This window comes from Nematocida parisii, assembly GCF_000250985.1.
Source record: "Nematocida parisii ERTm1 unplaced genomic scaffold supercont1.4, whole genome shotgun sequence".
Lineage (NCBI taxonomy): Eukaryota > Fungi > Microsporidia > Nematocida > Nematocida parisii.
The window spans coordinates 182,387-196,860 of record NW_013524649.1 but is presented as its reverse complement, the minus strand read 5'-3'; the positions used below and the strand labels follow the sequence as shown (position 1 = coordinate 196,860).

The following is a 14,474-nucleotide window of genomic DNA, read 5'->3' as shown; positions in this document are numbered from 1 at the left end:
GACAGGTTTCTACCCATAGAACACCATGAAGCCCAAAATAGTCTTCAAATTCCCATTTAGAACATATACCAAACCATAATGCTCCATTAGTAAATAGTAAAAACAAATTACACCCCAAACACCGCACAACACACTCAAATATAATCTAAATGCTCTAAATACTTCATAATTCTCTGATATACACATAACAACCTTTACTCATAGAAGTATAAATACAGGTAAATATTCTTTAATTCTTAGTATACCCAGACTCTAGTCATAAAAGTTTATAAGATCTTTTACTGCCCATTTCTCATATGTATTATCTGGAAGCCGCCTTAATACAATTAAAGGTGTTTTTTTCTCTTTTAATTCTTTCTTTGCTATTTCCACAGGATCTGTCTCATCCCCATACTCTACCATAATTGGTGCTGACATACTTATCTGCTGCGCACGTATTCCTAGAATCTTTGCCCGCTCAAATTTTGTCATAATTGGCGAAGTAAATCTTTTTTCTGCTTCTATCTCTGGCTCTTTATTTCCCATGTCATTCTCTGCGGTTTCTAGTAGAATTTCTTCGTTGTTTTCTTCAAATGTTTTATCATCACTCCCATAACTTTCTCTGCTCTCTTGGTCTGACATAGTAAATTTTTCAAGATTTCATTTATTTTTATGAGTGTTGGGAGTCTGCTGAATAAAGTGCAGACAGAGCAAATACAAGAATCAAGAGAGGCTCTGGTACAACTGGAAGAATTAATATTAGAAGGAGATACAACCCATATATTCAAAGAATTCTGCGAGTGCACCAGCATAATAATAGGATGTAAAAAGGGAGACCTCCCAAAGAGCCTGCTTCAGTTTATGAATGAGCTAATGAAAAGGCTAAAACACGCAAAAACAGGAAGAAATTTTATGCACAACTTAATAAAGTATCTGGTGCGGGGTATAGATTCAAAATTAAAACATGTGCGGTATAATAGTCTTTCGCTTCTTTGGAGCTGTATGGAGCACTTAGATAGTGTTAGTCCTAGGCTGTGGGAAATAGTAAAGGTAAAAATAGGAGAGAAACTATTTGATAAAGAAGTAAATGTAAGAACACAGGCAGTTAGAATAGCAGCGAAGTATCAGGAAACAGCGATTGAAAATGGGCTACAGTTCTACAAGCTATTCAAAGACTTACTTAGGTATGATTCGTCAGCAGAAGTACGCAAGTTAGTACTGCAGTATATTGTGGTAAATAAAAGCACAATCGAGGCAATAATTAGCAGGGCTGCGGATGTAAGCGAAGGTGTTCGGATGGTTTTTGTGATGAGCAAGCTTTCTCTTATACCATGGGAGGACGGTCTTTCACTTGAGCAAAGGTCTGGATTACTACAAGCATTAGAGGAGGAAAGAGTGCCGGAAATAAGAAAAAAGTCGATTGAAAGAATTGAAGTGATTTTTGAGGAGGTTTTTCTGGGGAAGTATGAGATGTTCACAAATGCATTCTATCTGGAAAACAGAAACAACAAATCTTTGGAGAGAATTTTAAAGGAACTAATGAAGAGATATGAATATGCAGATGGTTTTACAGAAGAGTTTCTAGAAAGAGCTACACCATCTCTTTTATTTCTTATGTGGGTGTCACTTGAGCACATAGACAGAGATAGGGGAAGAGATAATTTATTTCTACCAGAGATGCCAGTTCTTTTAAAGTCTATTGCTGATGCGTCCTGTTCTGTTGATAGCAGCGATCAGTATGAAGGTACTCTGGCCCATGCACTATTTGCTCTTTTAGAGTACTACGATGTATTTCAGAGCAATGAAAGAAATCTTCTGATAAAGTGCGGATTATACATTCTGTCGCAGCCAGCGCGACTGCTGGGTGGGGTAGTAAACTCGGTGTGCCACATGATAATAAAAGCATGCAGCGGATCGCACAGCGACAAGTTCTATATAAAAGCGCTTTCGGTTGGGGAGGAAAGAACGCAGGTTTTATTCGCAGAGGCGCTTATGAAAGCCAGAGAGTTTTCTGTTGAAAGTTTTCCGTCTGTATACCAGATGATTGAGATGAAATACAGAACTGCAATATTCTCTTCTGACTTGGATATAAAAGAGTGTTGTATTAGACTTTTGGTGTTGTACGCATCTGAAATAAATAGCTGTGACGAGGCTCTTGAACAGTTGCTGGCTCTGGCAAAGCAGAATTCACAAAGTGCATTATGTGCACTAGTTGATTTGTCTGCCATTTTTAGGGAAAGACGGGATATATTCAATTTGGCTTTTGAGCTGGTAAAGACAGTAGAATTTACCCTTCAGGATAAATCAGTTACAAAAATGCTTCTGTCGGGGCTGCCCACAGAAGAACAAAGAACAGAGCTGCTAGAAAAACTGATAGTCCGGTTCTATTCTGAACAGACTAATTTAGAAGATGCCCAATACTTACATGTGTTCTTTTACGAATACTTTAGAAATAATCACTCAGTGGTATTTACTGTATACACCAAGGCAGTTTCACAGATAAAGCACTGGAAGGTATTTAACGACCAAATAGTATATTGGTTTGAAAGCCAGCAAGAAAATGCTACCACAGAAACAGACCTATTGCTTGAGGTTCTTTCTGTTGTTTTGAAAGCGCTAAGCACAAGCACAGACAAAATGCCACTAAAAGAGAAGAAAGAGATACTTCAAAGACACTTAGATTTGCTAAGCAAGGTATCTGTGCTGAAATATACACTTTCAGAGGAAGAGAAGACCCTTGCAATTGAACTATCGAGCGCACTAAGCAAACAAACAGTTAAAATACTGCCAGATAATGATGTGGTAAAGAACATCTTGTTTGATCTCATAAGCAGAGAATAATAAACCATCCGCTTCTGTAATGTATACTATGCCTCTATATTAAGATACAACCCTTATTACAAATAGCCACTCTATCTTTCTTAGCATATAAATAAAATATAACTAGACTCCCAAATTTTTCTAGTATAGTTTAAGTACAGCTAGTGCCCAAGATTTCTTTGTGTAACAAAACAAGCAGTATAGCTTTTAAATAATCACAATACTTGGGATACACTTAAATAAGTTTATAATTAAATATTTCGTGTTTTACAAGAATCTTAAGCATGTTTTAAAGGCTACAGTTTCTTTGTCTTTGTGTTTATTATGCAGCAGCATTTTAATATAAACGAATTTAGATTAATTTATTATTTACATAAATTGTTTGTATATAAAATGTTTATAATGATTAAATTAAAAGAAAAACAATCTGCTAGCTTGTGCAATATTTCCCATTTGGTTATAATTTAAAAAAATAAAATTATATATTTTAAAACTTTTGTACAAACTTAAATAGATATGGATGATAATAAACGCCCCAAAAATTCAGAATCCGAACAATTAAGTTTCAATGACCCAAATGCACCATCCACCACGCTGCCAGAAACTTTATTTTTAATCGACCCTAGCTTACAAGACCAATATTTAAAAAATAACAATATTACAGATAAGCGATATTGGACTAGTCTATTCCAAAAAATTAGTCCATTAGTTGAGCCTACAAATGATAATTTGTATTCCAAATCTGATATTGCTAGTACAAGTTATTATAATAGCCCGAATAAAAATCTGGAAGCCCCAATACCGCTCAGAAACAACCGTACAGAAACTGAAAAAGCAAATTTCTACAATGCAACAGAAAATGAACCAGGTCTTCTTCCTATGATTCCACTAAATATCAATAATGCAGAGGCTATCAATAATCAAAGACCGTCTAGAAAGCAAAAAGCTAATGATTATATTGTAGATATAAATACATGCGATAAAAAGTTCATATCACTGGATTTTACTATACATATTATTACAAGAATAGCAATTTTGTTGCTATTAGTGGCAATAATTACAATATTAATGGCAAGCATAGTAATTTTTGCTGGAGGGTACCTTGGTGTTAACGCCTCTATATATAATTTCTTTAATAAAATTGACACTAAAATTAAAAGCATCCTACATTTAATTAAAACATGGATAAAGCTCTTATTCGTGCATAATAGTAATCAGGAGTTTAATAGTGTTAATAACAGCACATATATACCACCAGCTAATTATACAAATTAAAATATTAAACTACCCCAAATATATTGAATTATATTTTTTATTCTTTGTATGTTTTCTAATTTATTGATTGTTATTAAATGTTGTTATGACGCTATATATTAATAATTAGTTTAATAAAATTTTATCTTGGTTTAATTTGTTGGCAACATTAAATGTATTTATACGCATATAGAATATTTTTAAAATGTACAGAAAAAATAATTTAATATTTTGGGTTATTTCTACTTAATGTATGGTATAAACAATATTTTATTCTTAATAAATCATGTATAGTTCAAACTTAATATATTTTTGTATATTAATATAAAATTTGAATGGTTCTTATTATAATATATCCCAGAAAAACAGAACAGGTTAATTTTTAGATACACCAACAATAACTTACAGCTTAAACAGGTTGCATTCTTATGAGAATATCAACGTGATTGTTGGACATATAATTGTTTTATAAACCAAGAGAATCAGCAATCTAAATAAAATATGCACAAAAAATCCAAATTAAGCCGCTATTTAAGGCAGCCATGTATACAGCAAGAAAAACTAGATATAGATATAGATGATCAGATTAGTGTGTCAACATCCTTACTTAAAAAGAAGAATCTTCATAAAGAGCGAATAGATGAAAATTCTATCTATATTAGTTCTTATAGCATATGCTTGCCAGAAAAACTACAAATAATTGTGGATGTTCACCAAGAATTAAACGGCACATCTATATGCACGCCGTGCATCTCATATAGGGGCAGAGTTTTAAGTGAATGCGAATTACAGGAAAATAAAGAAATTGTGGATATTCATAAAACATTAAACATAGAATCTCAAGATAAACCTCAGGCTATTTCTATAAATAAAAATGAATATAGAAATAGCTTAGACGAAAAGAATAGAATTTCAGATATTTACAGAGAAATAAATAAAGAATTTGGATATAATCCATATATTTCCACCACCAGCAACGGTTTATCAGCATATGGATCCATTTCGCTGTGCAATAGAGAATTACAAGCAAGTTGTCATTGCGTAAGCAAAAATTTCATATCTGAAGAGTTAATTAATGAAATTGAACCAGTATGTTATACGCATATAGATGATGAACGGCTCTACTTCAATGAATCGGTTAAGAACAAAAAGAAATCCCAAAAAAACGACAATGAACTGAATTTGCACAATAATTTCAAATATAGATCATATGGTGGCAAGCAGGCATATACTTTTGTTCTAGCAAGACTCTTTGTGATATTTCTTATTCTTATAGTAGCCACAGTAATTACGCTCATTATACTGTATGCTAGTAATCAAGGGGCTTTTTTAAAAGTACTTTAAAATATTGGAGTTGGATTTGCAGTGTTTAATATTTTAATTTTTTTAAATAGATAAGAAATGAACAACAGCACGGAAGCCCCCTATTCTACAGAGATAATAGATGCTCGCAATCACAAATGGCTGCGATTTTATGGAATAACCATTCAGGAGTATCAAAAAAATGTTAAAAATGGGTGGAAAAGCCGTCTTTTTATACAGCAGGGAATAACACCTATATTTACAAAAATAGAGCACTACCTAAAAGAGAATAAAATAGCCCAAGGTGAGATTTTTTCTTTTGAAACAGTCCATCCAGTATTCAGAACATATTTTAAAAAATTATACAATAATATACCATATAGGCAAAGAGCAAAGTTTAACAAGCCTGAATTCTATAACTTTAAGGCACATCCCAATTTCCACTTTTTTATAACAAGCATAAATGCAGTAATGAAACCAATAATGGGCTATATATTGTGTATTTTACTACTAATATTTCTCAAAGAGTTAATTTTAGGAGGTTTTTCCATGTCAATGAAGTATATTTATTCTGAATAGAATAATGCCGATTTCTTATAACAATATTTCAGTATTGGGTATATTGTATATATATAATTGAAAGACAAATTATTATTAAATCCTATATTAATATAATATATTCTACTTGTATTATTTAAACTTAGCACTTTTTATATTTTTATAATACTTCTTTAAATATATTTATTATAGTAATAGAATTTTAATATAGGAGTAATTTGGATTAATTATGTAATTATAGTTTAATTCATTTAAAAAACATTAATAATAAAGAATGTGTAGTGAGAATAGAAGAGAAAAATTGTAAAAACATAAAAATTACAGGATTTGCTGTTTATTCTGAAATTACAAATACTTTAGTTACAGTTTTTTGTAATACGCCTGGGTTGGCATCGACTGTTTTTAAGTATATATAGCTACCAATGTTGATTTTGGTTGCCTCTGTTTTACCATCCTCTGACTTTGACTCAAAAAGCACTGTCTGTACCATTTTAGAAAGCACTTTATCTGCTGGGATATTGTCCTTCTCTAGTTCTTCAGTTACTTTATGGATAAGACTTAATTCACTCTCAGTCATCGTATGCTTGCCTATTGAATTCTTAATCTCTTCAAGCTTCACATTTAATTCAAATGTATTTGCAATTTCTGCTGTATTGATGTCATCTGTAAGCATTGATTCAAGTTTATACTCTAAATCTTCTATCTGTGTATTAAAGTCAGACACATAGGAAAAGCTGTCTGTGTCAGTGCTTTCTACAGTACTTCCATTTACAGATTCTTCCTCTGTAGTAGATTTTTTCTCTTCCTCTTCTTCTTTTGAAGCAGTAGATTTGGTTTCTGTAATACTGCTGGCACATGATGTACATGTTAGTATAGGAGTTTCAACTACTTCTGCACTAACTCCAAGAATTTTACTTGCTTTGTTTAAAGACTTGATTATTATTCCGGAGTCTGCTTTATATCCATCAGATGAAACATCATTTGAAAGATCACTTTCCATACCGTATAGCTCAAATTTCTCCAGCTTGTACTTTCTGTCTTTTTTTCTTTTTATGTCATTCACTAGATTTTTTCTGTGTGCCTTTCTGTTTGATAAAGAAGAGTTCTTCTTTCCTTTTTTATGGTCTCCTGCAAGTACAGTTCCCATGAATGAAATACAAAGTACCATTAAAAATAATTTCATACCCTGAGAATGATTTGGTTTATTTATAATTATGAATTTAATGTGTCCTAATAAGGAAAAAGGTACAGGTTATGTTCTAGAAGGGTCTTTTCTGCGTCTGGGCTTTTTTGTAATATTTCTTCTATATTAATATGAATGTTAATGTTGCCCTTTTCGGCCAAGTAGGCAAACAATTTGTTGTTTTCTAGTCGTAAACTATACACCGCGTACTCTTTTTCATTTTTTCCTACCCTTACATGTGGTCCCAGTTCCTGAATTCTTTCCTGTGAGAGTAGCTTAGAAATAATTGATAGAAAACCGTCTAAATACTCCAGAGAAATGGCTGCGCTGTGCAGACCTCCTGCTATTTTTGGAATATTTTTCAGTGCTTGCTCTACCTTTTCTGCTTTTTTATGCCAATAAACCTCTATGTGCCGGGTAACTCGGTATAAAATGGATGTATTACAAGTGTTCTTTAACTGCCCGCCTAGCATATTGTGCAATGGTATAGTTGTAACTAATCCAGGATACATCAGTATACGATGCATGTCAAAAAAGAGGAAAAGGCTTTCTTTTATTCTCTGATTAAGAATAGAAGCAGCCCAAAGAGCTACAGCATAATTTGCAGAGGTACATAAGATCTTGCCGTTCGCATATTTTATAGCAAAATTGATCTTTCCCTTAAACAGAAGGTACTTATTTTTTTCTAGTCTGCCTTCTATGCCTATTTTCTTGTGCAGGCTAGGCAGGATAGCTCTAGTTGATGTGAGTCCTTTTGCTACAACAGCAAGCCAGGTGATCTTTATTATATCGTTTGTGCTTAGATAATCTTCTATACCTACCCGCTTAGAAACAATCTTAGTAAATAGTTTTTGTCCTGTTGATCCGCCTAATTTTAAAATAACAGTTTTAAATAAAATTAGCTTGAACGAGGTGCATAGTGTAATTCTGTAATCATCTCTAGATTTGGCACTGTGCTTTCCTTTCAGCCTGACTGCATGATATAAAGACACTGCTGTAAGCAGGTGTTTTGGATTCTGCAGAATATAGTTAATAAGATGCGTCGAGCTGTACATAGTATCTAAGAATAAATTCTCATTTGGTGTATTTGGAGTGGAGGCTCTTCCAATATAATTTTCTCGCTCTGAAAAACTAATTGGCCCAGAATAATGTTCTCTCGGCATATGGCTGTCTTGCATTGATCTCTCATCAGAGCTTTCTTCATAATCGCTATCACAAACCTCATTATGGATGCTAGTATACATAGTGCTTTGTCTGCGCGGCTCTTCTATAGGAGCCGTAGAATACCGAATAAGCATTTCGGTTCCTACCAGTAGTGAGCCTGTTTGGTATATTCCATAGAATATCCGCGCGCCTTTTTTCTCTGTTTCCCAGTGTAACCCTACAAAAACAGAAGTGTCCATTCTCATAAGCACATTTAGCTGCACAATGGTTCCATTGCACAAAATATTTATCTTTTCTTTAGTGATTACTCCTGGTGCAGCTATTCTATTTAGACTTTTCTCTAGGAGTGCTTCTTTTTGCAGATCTCTCATAGTAAACATAAGCCTATCTTTATAGAAAAGACCCTTCTCAAAGTTAATGTATGCATGCTCTGAAACGCTTTTTTGCAGATGGCTATTAATTATCTCAAATCCTTTGTTTATGAAGTCTGACTTAAGTATTTCTCGTGTGTTTTTGTACGTGACCTGGCAGATGATAGAAGGACCGTCCCAGTTGACATCTATTTTAAAGAATATCTTGAATACTCCTAGAATGGTCAAAACAAAGTTCTTTGTTGTGCCGCTAATTTCCATATCAAATATCTTATTCTCTATTCTGCTTCGAAGTACTCTAGAGATTTCTTCTATCTTTATAACAGAATCCGTGTATTTTGTCATATCTACAATCTCTTTAATAGTGTTCTTAAATACAATGCCCTTTATAGGAATGTTTTTTGTATCGTCTGTATGTTTTATGCTTAAAACACTCCAGCTGTATATATTGTTAGTTATTGACAAAATAAGAGTGCTTTTAAACCCGTATGAAGTCAGCTCAACCACCCCATTCCGCACAGTATAAAATACATTTTCATCTGTCCAAATGCCAGACCGTTTAATATGAAGCACCAATAACTGATCAAGTCTTGTATAGTCTACAGACTTATCAGACCTTTCATTCATTGGATTGCTTCCTGCATTGCCAAAACGGCTTTCTTTTTCTTTGGTTAGCTCGTTTGCGAGCCTTATAATCTCTGATGGAAAATCGCTCCTTCCACTTAGCAAAACCTTAAATGCCCGGGGTATGTCGTAAGATGAAGACGCTTGCAGCTTTAAATCATTGCAAAGATACACCAATTTGTCTGCAAGCTCTTCCTGTTCTGTGTTATACTTATGTAGCCTTAGTACCTTTCTTTCTAAATTATTTATATGATGGCCGTGCTTTACTGAAAGTAGCATAGTCACTATCTTAATCAGCTCATTAGTCTCTTTTATATACAGTCTGATTATTTTTCGCCTTCTTTCTTGTTCTTTTACATCTTCAATAGTTATTAAATATATGAGGTTCAATAAATACTTCATTTTATTTAATATGATAGTATTTATGTTTATTCTCTTGGGCTCTCTCTCATTCAATATGGCTGTTGATAGTTGGACAGTTAAACTTTCTCTTTTCTGAGATAATTGAACTTTCACTTTCATACCAGAAAAAAAAAGTCTATGTTTATAAAATAATTGGCCGAATGCTGATACAATGTAAGAGGGACTAATAGATATAATAAAGAAATCTACAAAATATCCAAAGAATGAACAAAAATAAGAACAAAAAAATTACAAAGCTAGAAACGCCGCCAAATAAAAGAAATCAGAATAAATCTGCGCAGAATAAGCAATTACATGGTAAAGGCCGCGCAAAAGAGTCTATTGATAGCAACAATGAAAGTACACATAATAATGCAAGTAGTAATGAAGTAAGTGAAGAAAGCAGTGATCCTGCAAGTGACAGTGCTGAAGCAAGCAATGATAGTAGTAATGAAGATAGTAATAGTGATCATGTAAGTGACAGTGCTGAAGCAAGCAATGATGGTAGTAATGAAGATAGTAATAGTGAGCATGTAAGTGACTCAGTAAGTGATAGTACTGAAATAAGCAGTGAGCCAATAAGTGATAGTGGCTCTGTGAATGATGAAGTAGGTGATAATATTGAATCTGTGAGCAATGATGACAGTAACAATGATGATAGCAAAGATAGCGACCATAGTGAAGAGCCCAAGAAGAAGTCAGATAAAAACAATAGCTCAAAAAGTACTAGCAAAGATACAATGCCTAGTAAGAAAAAAGCTTCAAACAATAAACTAGATGATCAAGCAGAAAAAGACTCCATAAGTGATAATAGTACAGAGAAGACTAATAAGAAAAAAAGCAAAAATGACTCTAAAAATGAAAAACTATCTACTAAGGATAAATCTAACAAGGCATCTAAAAATCCTGCAGAAAAGTCTAAAGATGAAAATAGTAAAACTAGTACTAAAAAATCAGACAAGGGCAGCAGTAAAGATAAGAACAAAAAATCAGACAATGAAAAAGACAAAGAAAGCAGTAATAAAGACAAGAATAAAAAAGACGGTAGAAAAGATGGAAAAGCCAGTAAAGATGCCAAATCCTCTAAGGATGCCCCAGAAGATGAGGCGAATAAAGCAAAAATAGTAAAAAATGAGAAAGAATTCAAACTAAATGATAAAGAAGGAGGACATCTGGTTAATGAAAAAATCAAGCAAATCAATGAGAATCGTCTTAAGGGAAAAGAAAGTGTGGAGAAAAACAAGAAGTCTGTATTTATATCGATCCGAAATAATTCTGAGAATGGCACCATAAAAACAATTTCAGATGATTTTCTTAGAAAAAAGGACAAGCAATTTGGGACAACCCTTCTAGAGAAGTCAAAGAGCAAATTCCAAATTGACTTTAAGGAATTAGAAAAAGAAAAAAAAGAAAATGCTATAAGGGAAAGCCTTAAAAGAGTCTCGAGGGCAGACCAGATAATTCAGAAGATTTCTTTGTACTACTGTCGGAATAAAAACTTTGTTGCAACAGCAGACCAGCTCATTCGCACTCTAAAAAAACTAAGTCCCCAAACTATTCAGAAAGTATTTTTAGATGTTCTACACAGAGCAGAAAGTCCATATATCGCGCTCTTTATACTGAGAAAGATGAAAGATGTTCCGCCTTTTTTGTCTGATGAGTGTGTTGTTCAGCTGTCTTTATTTGTTAGATCGTTTCGAATTATGTACTTGGATACTATTCCATACTCTCAGATTATCAAAGATCTCTTTGAGAGGTGTATTCTTTCAGATGTGACAGTCGAGCACTCGTACGACCTGCTGTCTCAAATTGAGCAGGATAAAAGCATTCGCAATTTGTTTATAGAACTGTTTGGAAGAGTGCACATTGTAAATTATTATAAGGAATTGTGTGCCGGGCTGTTTGTTCGAAATATACACCGCAGTGTTCTATACTCTGTTATGTTTACGATAAATGACATGCATCTAACAGCAGAAGGGCTTTCTCCAGCATTCAATATGATAGGCAAGTATATAGAAAAAGAAACAATTGAAAAAAATTCAGTTGTGTTTGCACGCGCTTTTTGGGCATTTCTTAAGGTGCATATGAGTGGTTTCAATGAGAGATTTAATGATGCAATTAAATACATAAGATACTTCTCTGATTCATTTACAAGCACCTCCTGCGAGATATTTTCTATTGCAGATGCACTAGAGATTGTGGATACAATTGAAATTTTGGCAAATTCAATTATAAATCGAACGATAGTCAGTGGGGAAGCCGGAACAAACAAAAAGCCGTCCGATATCAAGAATTATGTTCAAAAGAAGGAGCTTAAAAGCAAGGATAAGGTAAAAATCGTTCCAGAAATGGAGAATGTTAAGTACTCTGATGAAGAATCTGACTCAGATGAAAGCTCTAAAACAAATGATGACTCTGAAAAGGGCGAGGACTCTCTTGCAGACCAAGGCCACAGGCTTGATAACGTAAAGATAACCCAAGAGAGCCTTTTAGTATTTATTACAATGCTTAACACCGAGTACAAATCTACATACAAGAAGGTGAAGGAGGCAATTCAGTGGAAAAAAAGGATAACATATGATACTCTTTTATATGCATTGGCGCATATAAAATTACTTCATCTGCTGCTGTATCTATCAAGGCTGTCTGGATCCGTTGAGCTGCCAATCAAGGAACACTATAATCTGTTTTCAAGTATTAACATCCCAGCAACCTTTGATGGAAAGCAGTACGACGGCACACAAGAACTAGCTGATCGAATATTCTCTGAAAAGTGGAACTCTCTTGGATTTCTTCTGAAAGAATCACTAATCTCCCCGAATGAATTGAATTTTTCGCAGGATATTCTACGGCATAAGTCACCGCACCAGCTATTTGAAAAAGTATCTGCAAGCGTGCACCTGTTGTCATTCCCACCAATTACAGTATTTCTTGAAAGCGACCACATCTATGATGCAATATTCCTCCAAACCCTTCCTATGTATGTTAGGCACAAAGAGTTTCTGATCACTCTTCGAAAAACTGTTCGCACGTTTATAAGTAGAGCCGAGAAAGAAGCATTGGCGCTTCTTATTCGTCGGCTTATAGAGCTTGATGGAATATACACAGAAAAAGAGGTCAGAAGCGGCAGAAAAAAACCATACGACCCCAACCATTACACTGCTGTCAAAAATGCAGTGCGAAACACCATTGCGTCGCTTTTTATAACAGAAATAGACCTTTCATCATTTAATGGTGTCAATCTTACTGCAGACAGCAGAAAAGACTATGCTTATGATGCAATCGATGTAGTTCTGCACGAGACCAAAGAGCACAATCCAGTCACAAATCAAGAAGAGTACAAGATCGCAGAGGAAATAATATTTAAGCGAACAGGCACAGACATGCACAAAGAGCTAAATAGTGCAAAAACATACCATAAATCTTCTAAAGAGGGAAAGAATGTAGATGAAAAAAGAAGAAGAATAGTATTTGACTTTATTGTCTCGATTAATGACCTGGCGCTCACTGAGAAGTTTATTAAAGCTCTTATAAAGCTACCAACAGTCACTAAGCTGGATGACAAAATGAAACTATTTATAATTAAAGTTCTAGCATATACATTGCAGAAAATCACTATAAGTGATCCTGTGGTAGGTTTAATAAAAGACTTTGCTAAAAAAGAGCTAAAAAATAGCTCCTCAGAGCTAATGGCAGATGCGGCAAAGTATCTCTATATAAAAACAAGTGCTTCTATTGAAGACAAACACACAAGCAGCAACCAAAATTATGAAAATCTGTCCTTGTCTCTGCTTATGCTTATAACCCGAAAGCAAGGAAACCTTAACACGCTAAAAAACTGTTTTTTCAAAATCTGCGCTGATTTAAAAGACTATGAAAGAAATGAGCTTTTACTTCTATTTAAAGAAGCTGGGGTAACCATATCAAATAGTTTAGAAGGCACTTCCGAGGGGTTAAGCCGATACAATGAATCTAAGAAGCTAATGGCTGGATTTCCTTCTATTGAATAATAACTAGGATTTAATAGAAAATTGACGAGAAATAAATCTTTATGTTTAAATTTAAGAATGCCTCATTACCTCCTTCTCATCGCCATATATAACCAGGACTTTCTATATAAAATAGAATGAACCCCCGTACTTTTATTTGGCATGTTGCAGTTATTTGCGTTATTTGTTGATGCATTTACTGCTCTTCTATTAATTGTTCTGTTTTTTTGTTTTCTAGTTTTCCTTTTCTGTATTTTCTATTTGTATTTTAGCCATTTTGTTTTCGTATTCATTATGTGCGAGAGTGAAGTAGTGCATGGACTAGCCATTATTGGTGAAAATGGAAATAGACTAATAGGCAGCCCTCTGGTCATATCACAGACAATTCGCGAGAAAGAGAAGAGGATGTTTGAAAAAGCAAAGGAAACAAATGAGTCAATTATTCTCTTTGAAGATAATCTTGTACTGTACAAAATAGTCGGCGACCTCTGCATTTTATTATATGCACCAATCAATGAGAATGAAATTGCACTCTCAGATGCTCTGGATGCTTTTTACACTGCAGTGATTAAGACGCTGGGTGGGCCGCTTACACAAAAATCATTGGATAAGCATTATGATGAAATGTTTCTTCTGGTTGACTCTTTCATATATAAAACAGTCATTGTCACTGATAGCTCAACCGATCTTATAAACTCACTTCCCAAAAGAACATTTGAGGGATTGGATGCTATTCCCATGCCTTCCAAGCTTTCAAGCGCATTCAAAAAGGCACAAAAGTCATTTGCCTCTTCCTGGTTTAAAAAGTGAATAAATATACTGCTGTTT

At 34.0% G+C, this 14,474-nt stretch overlaps 9 protein-coding genes across 9 annotated transcripts; 6 read left to right on the top strand and 3 right to left on the bottom strand.

Annotated features, from left to right (window-relative positions):
• Positions 1 to 218: 218 nt before the first annotated feature.
• Positions 219 to 621, bottom strand: NEPG_01674 (uncharacterized protein; the record flags this gene model as incomplete). The annotated part of the gene is made up of 1 exon (XM_013204048.1): positions 219 to 621. The coding sequence occupies one exon, from the start codon at positions 619 to 621 to the stop codon at positions 253 to 255; it is 369 nt and encodes a 122-aa protein (XP_013059502.1). The 3' UTR covers positions 219 to 252.
• A 30-nt stretch (positions 622 to 651) lies between these two features.
• Positions 652 to 2,932, top strand: NEPG_01673 (uncharacterized protein; the record flags this gene model as incomplete). The annotated part of the gene is made up of 1 exon (XM_013204047.1): positions 652 to 2,932. One exon carries the CDS (start codon positions 652 to 654, stop codon positions 2,818 to 2,820), a length of 2,169 nt encoding a protein of 722 aa, XP_013059501.1. The 3' UTR covers positions 2,821 to 2,932.
• A 383-nt stretch (positions 2,933 to 3,315) lies between these two features.
• On the top strand, positions 3,316 to 4,074 carry NEPG_01672 (uncharacterized protein; the record flags this gene model as incomplete). The annotated part of the gene is made up of 1 exon (XM_013204046.1): positions 3,316 to 4,074. The coding sequence occupies one exon, from the start codon at positions 3,316 to 3,318 to the stop codon at positions 4,072 to 4,074; it is 759 nt and encodes a 252-aa protein (XP_013059500.1).
• Positions 4,075 to 4,554: 480 nt separating this feature from the next.
• On the top strand, positions 4,555 to 5,397 carry NEPG_01671 (uncharacterized protein; the record flags this gene model as incomplete). Its single annotated transcript, XM_013204045.1, has 1 exon — positions 4,555 to 5,397. The coding sequence occupies one exon, from the start codon at positions 4,555 to 4,557 to the stop codon at positions 5,395 to 5,397; it is 843 nt and encodes a 280-aa protein (XP_013059499.1).
• A 57-nt stretch (positions 5,398 to 5,454) lies between these two features.
• NEPG_01670 (uncharacterized protein) lies at positions 5,455 to 6,003 on the top strand (the record flags this gene model as incomplete). The annotated part of the gene is made up of 1 exon (XM_013204044.1): positions 5,455 to 6,003. One exon carries the CDS (start codon positions 5,455 to 5,457, stop codon positions 5,932 to 5,934), a length of 480 nt encoding a protein of 159 aa, XP_013059498.1. The 3' UTR covers positions 5,935 to 6,003.
• Positions 6,004 to 6,240: 237 nt separating this feature from the next.
• NEPG_01669 (uncharacterized protein) lies at positions 6,241 to 7,081 on the bottom strand (the record flags this gene model as incomplete). The annotated part of the gene is made up of 1 exon (XM_013204043.1): positions 6,241 to 7,081. One exon carries the CDS (start codon positions 7,079 to 7,081, stop codon positions 6,248 to 6,250), a length of 834 nt encoding a protein of 277 aa, XP_013059497.1. The 3' UTR covers positions 6,241 to 6,247.
• Positions 7,082 to 7,102: 21 nt separating this feature from the next.
• NEPG_01668 (uncharacterized protein) lies at positions 7,103 to 9,777 on the bottom strand (the record flags this gene model as incomplete). The annotated part of the gene is made up of 1 exon (XM_013204042.1): positions 7,103 to 9,777. One exon carries the CDS (start codon positions 9,775 to 9,777, stop codon positions 7,144 to 7,146), a length of 2,634 nt encoding a protein of 877 aa, XP_013059496.1. The 3' UTR covers positions 7,103 to 7,143.
• Positions 9,778 to 9,881: 104 nt separating this feature from the next.
• NEPG_01667 (uncharacterized protein) lies at positions 9,882 to 13,697 on the top strand (the record flags this gene model as incomplete). Its single annotated transcript, XM_013204041.1, has 1 exon — positions 9,882 to 13,697. One exon carries the CDS (start codon positions 9,882 to 9,884, stop codon positions 13,665 to 13,667), a length of 3,786 nt encoding a protein of 1,261 aa, XP_013059495.1. The 3' UTR covers positions 13,668 to 13,697.
• Positions 13,698 to 13,940: 243 nt separating this feature from the next.
• NEPG_01666 (uncharacterized protein) lies at positions 13,941 to 14,463 on the top strand (the record flags this gene model as incomplete). The annotated part of the gene is made up of 1 exon (XM_013204040.1): positions 13,941 to 14,463. The coding sequence occupies one exon, from the start codon at positions 13,941 to 13,943 to the stop codon at positions 14,454 to 14,456; it is 516 nt and encodes a 171-aa protein (XP_013059494.1). The 3' UTR covers positions 14,457 to 14,463.
• Positions 14,464 to 14,474: the final 11 nt, after the last annotated feature.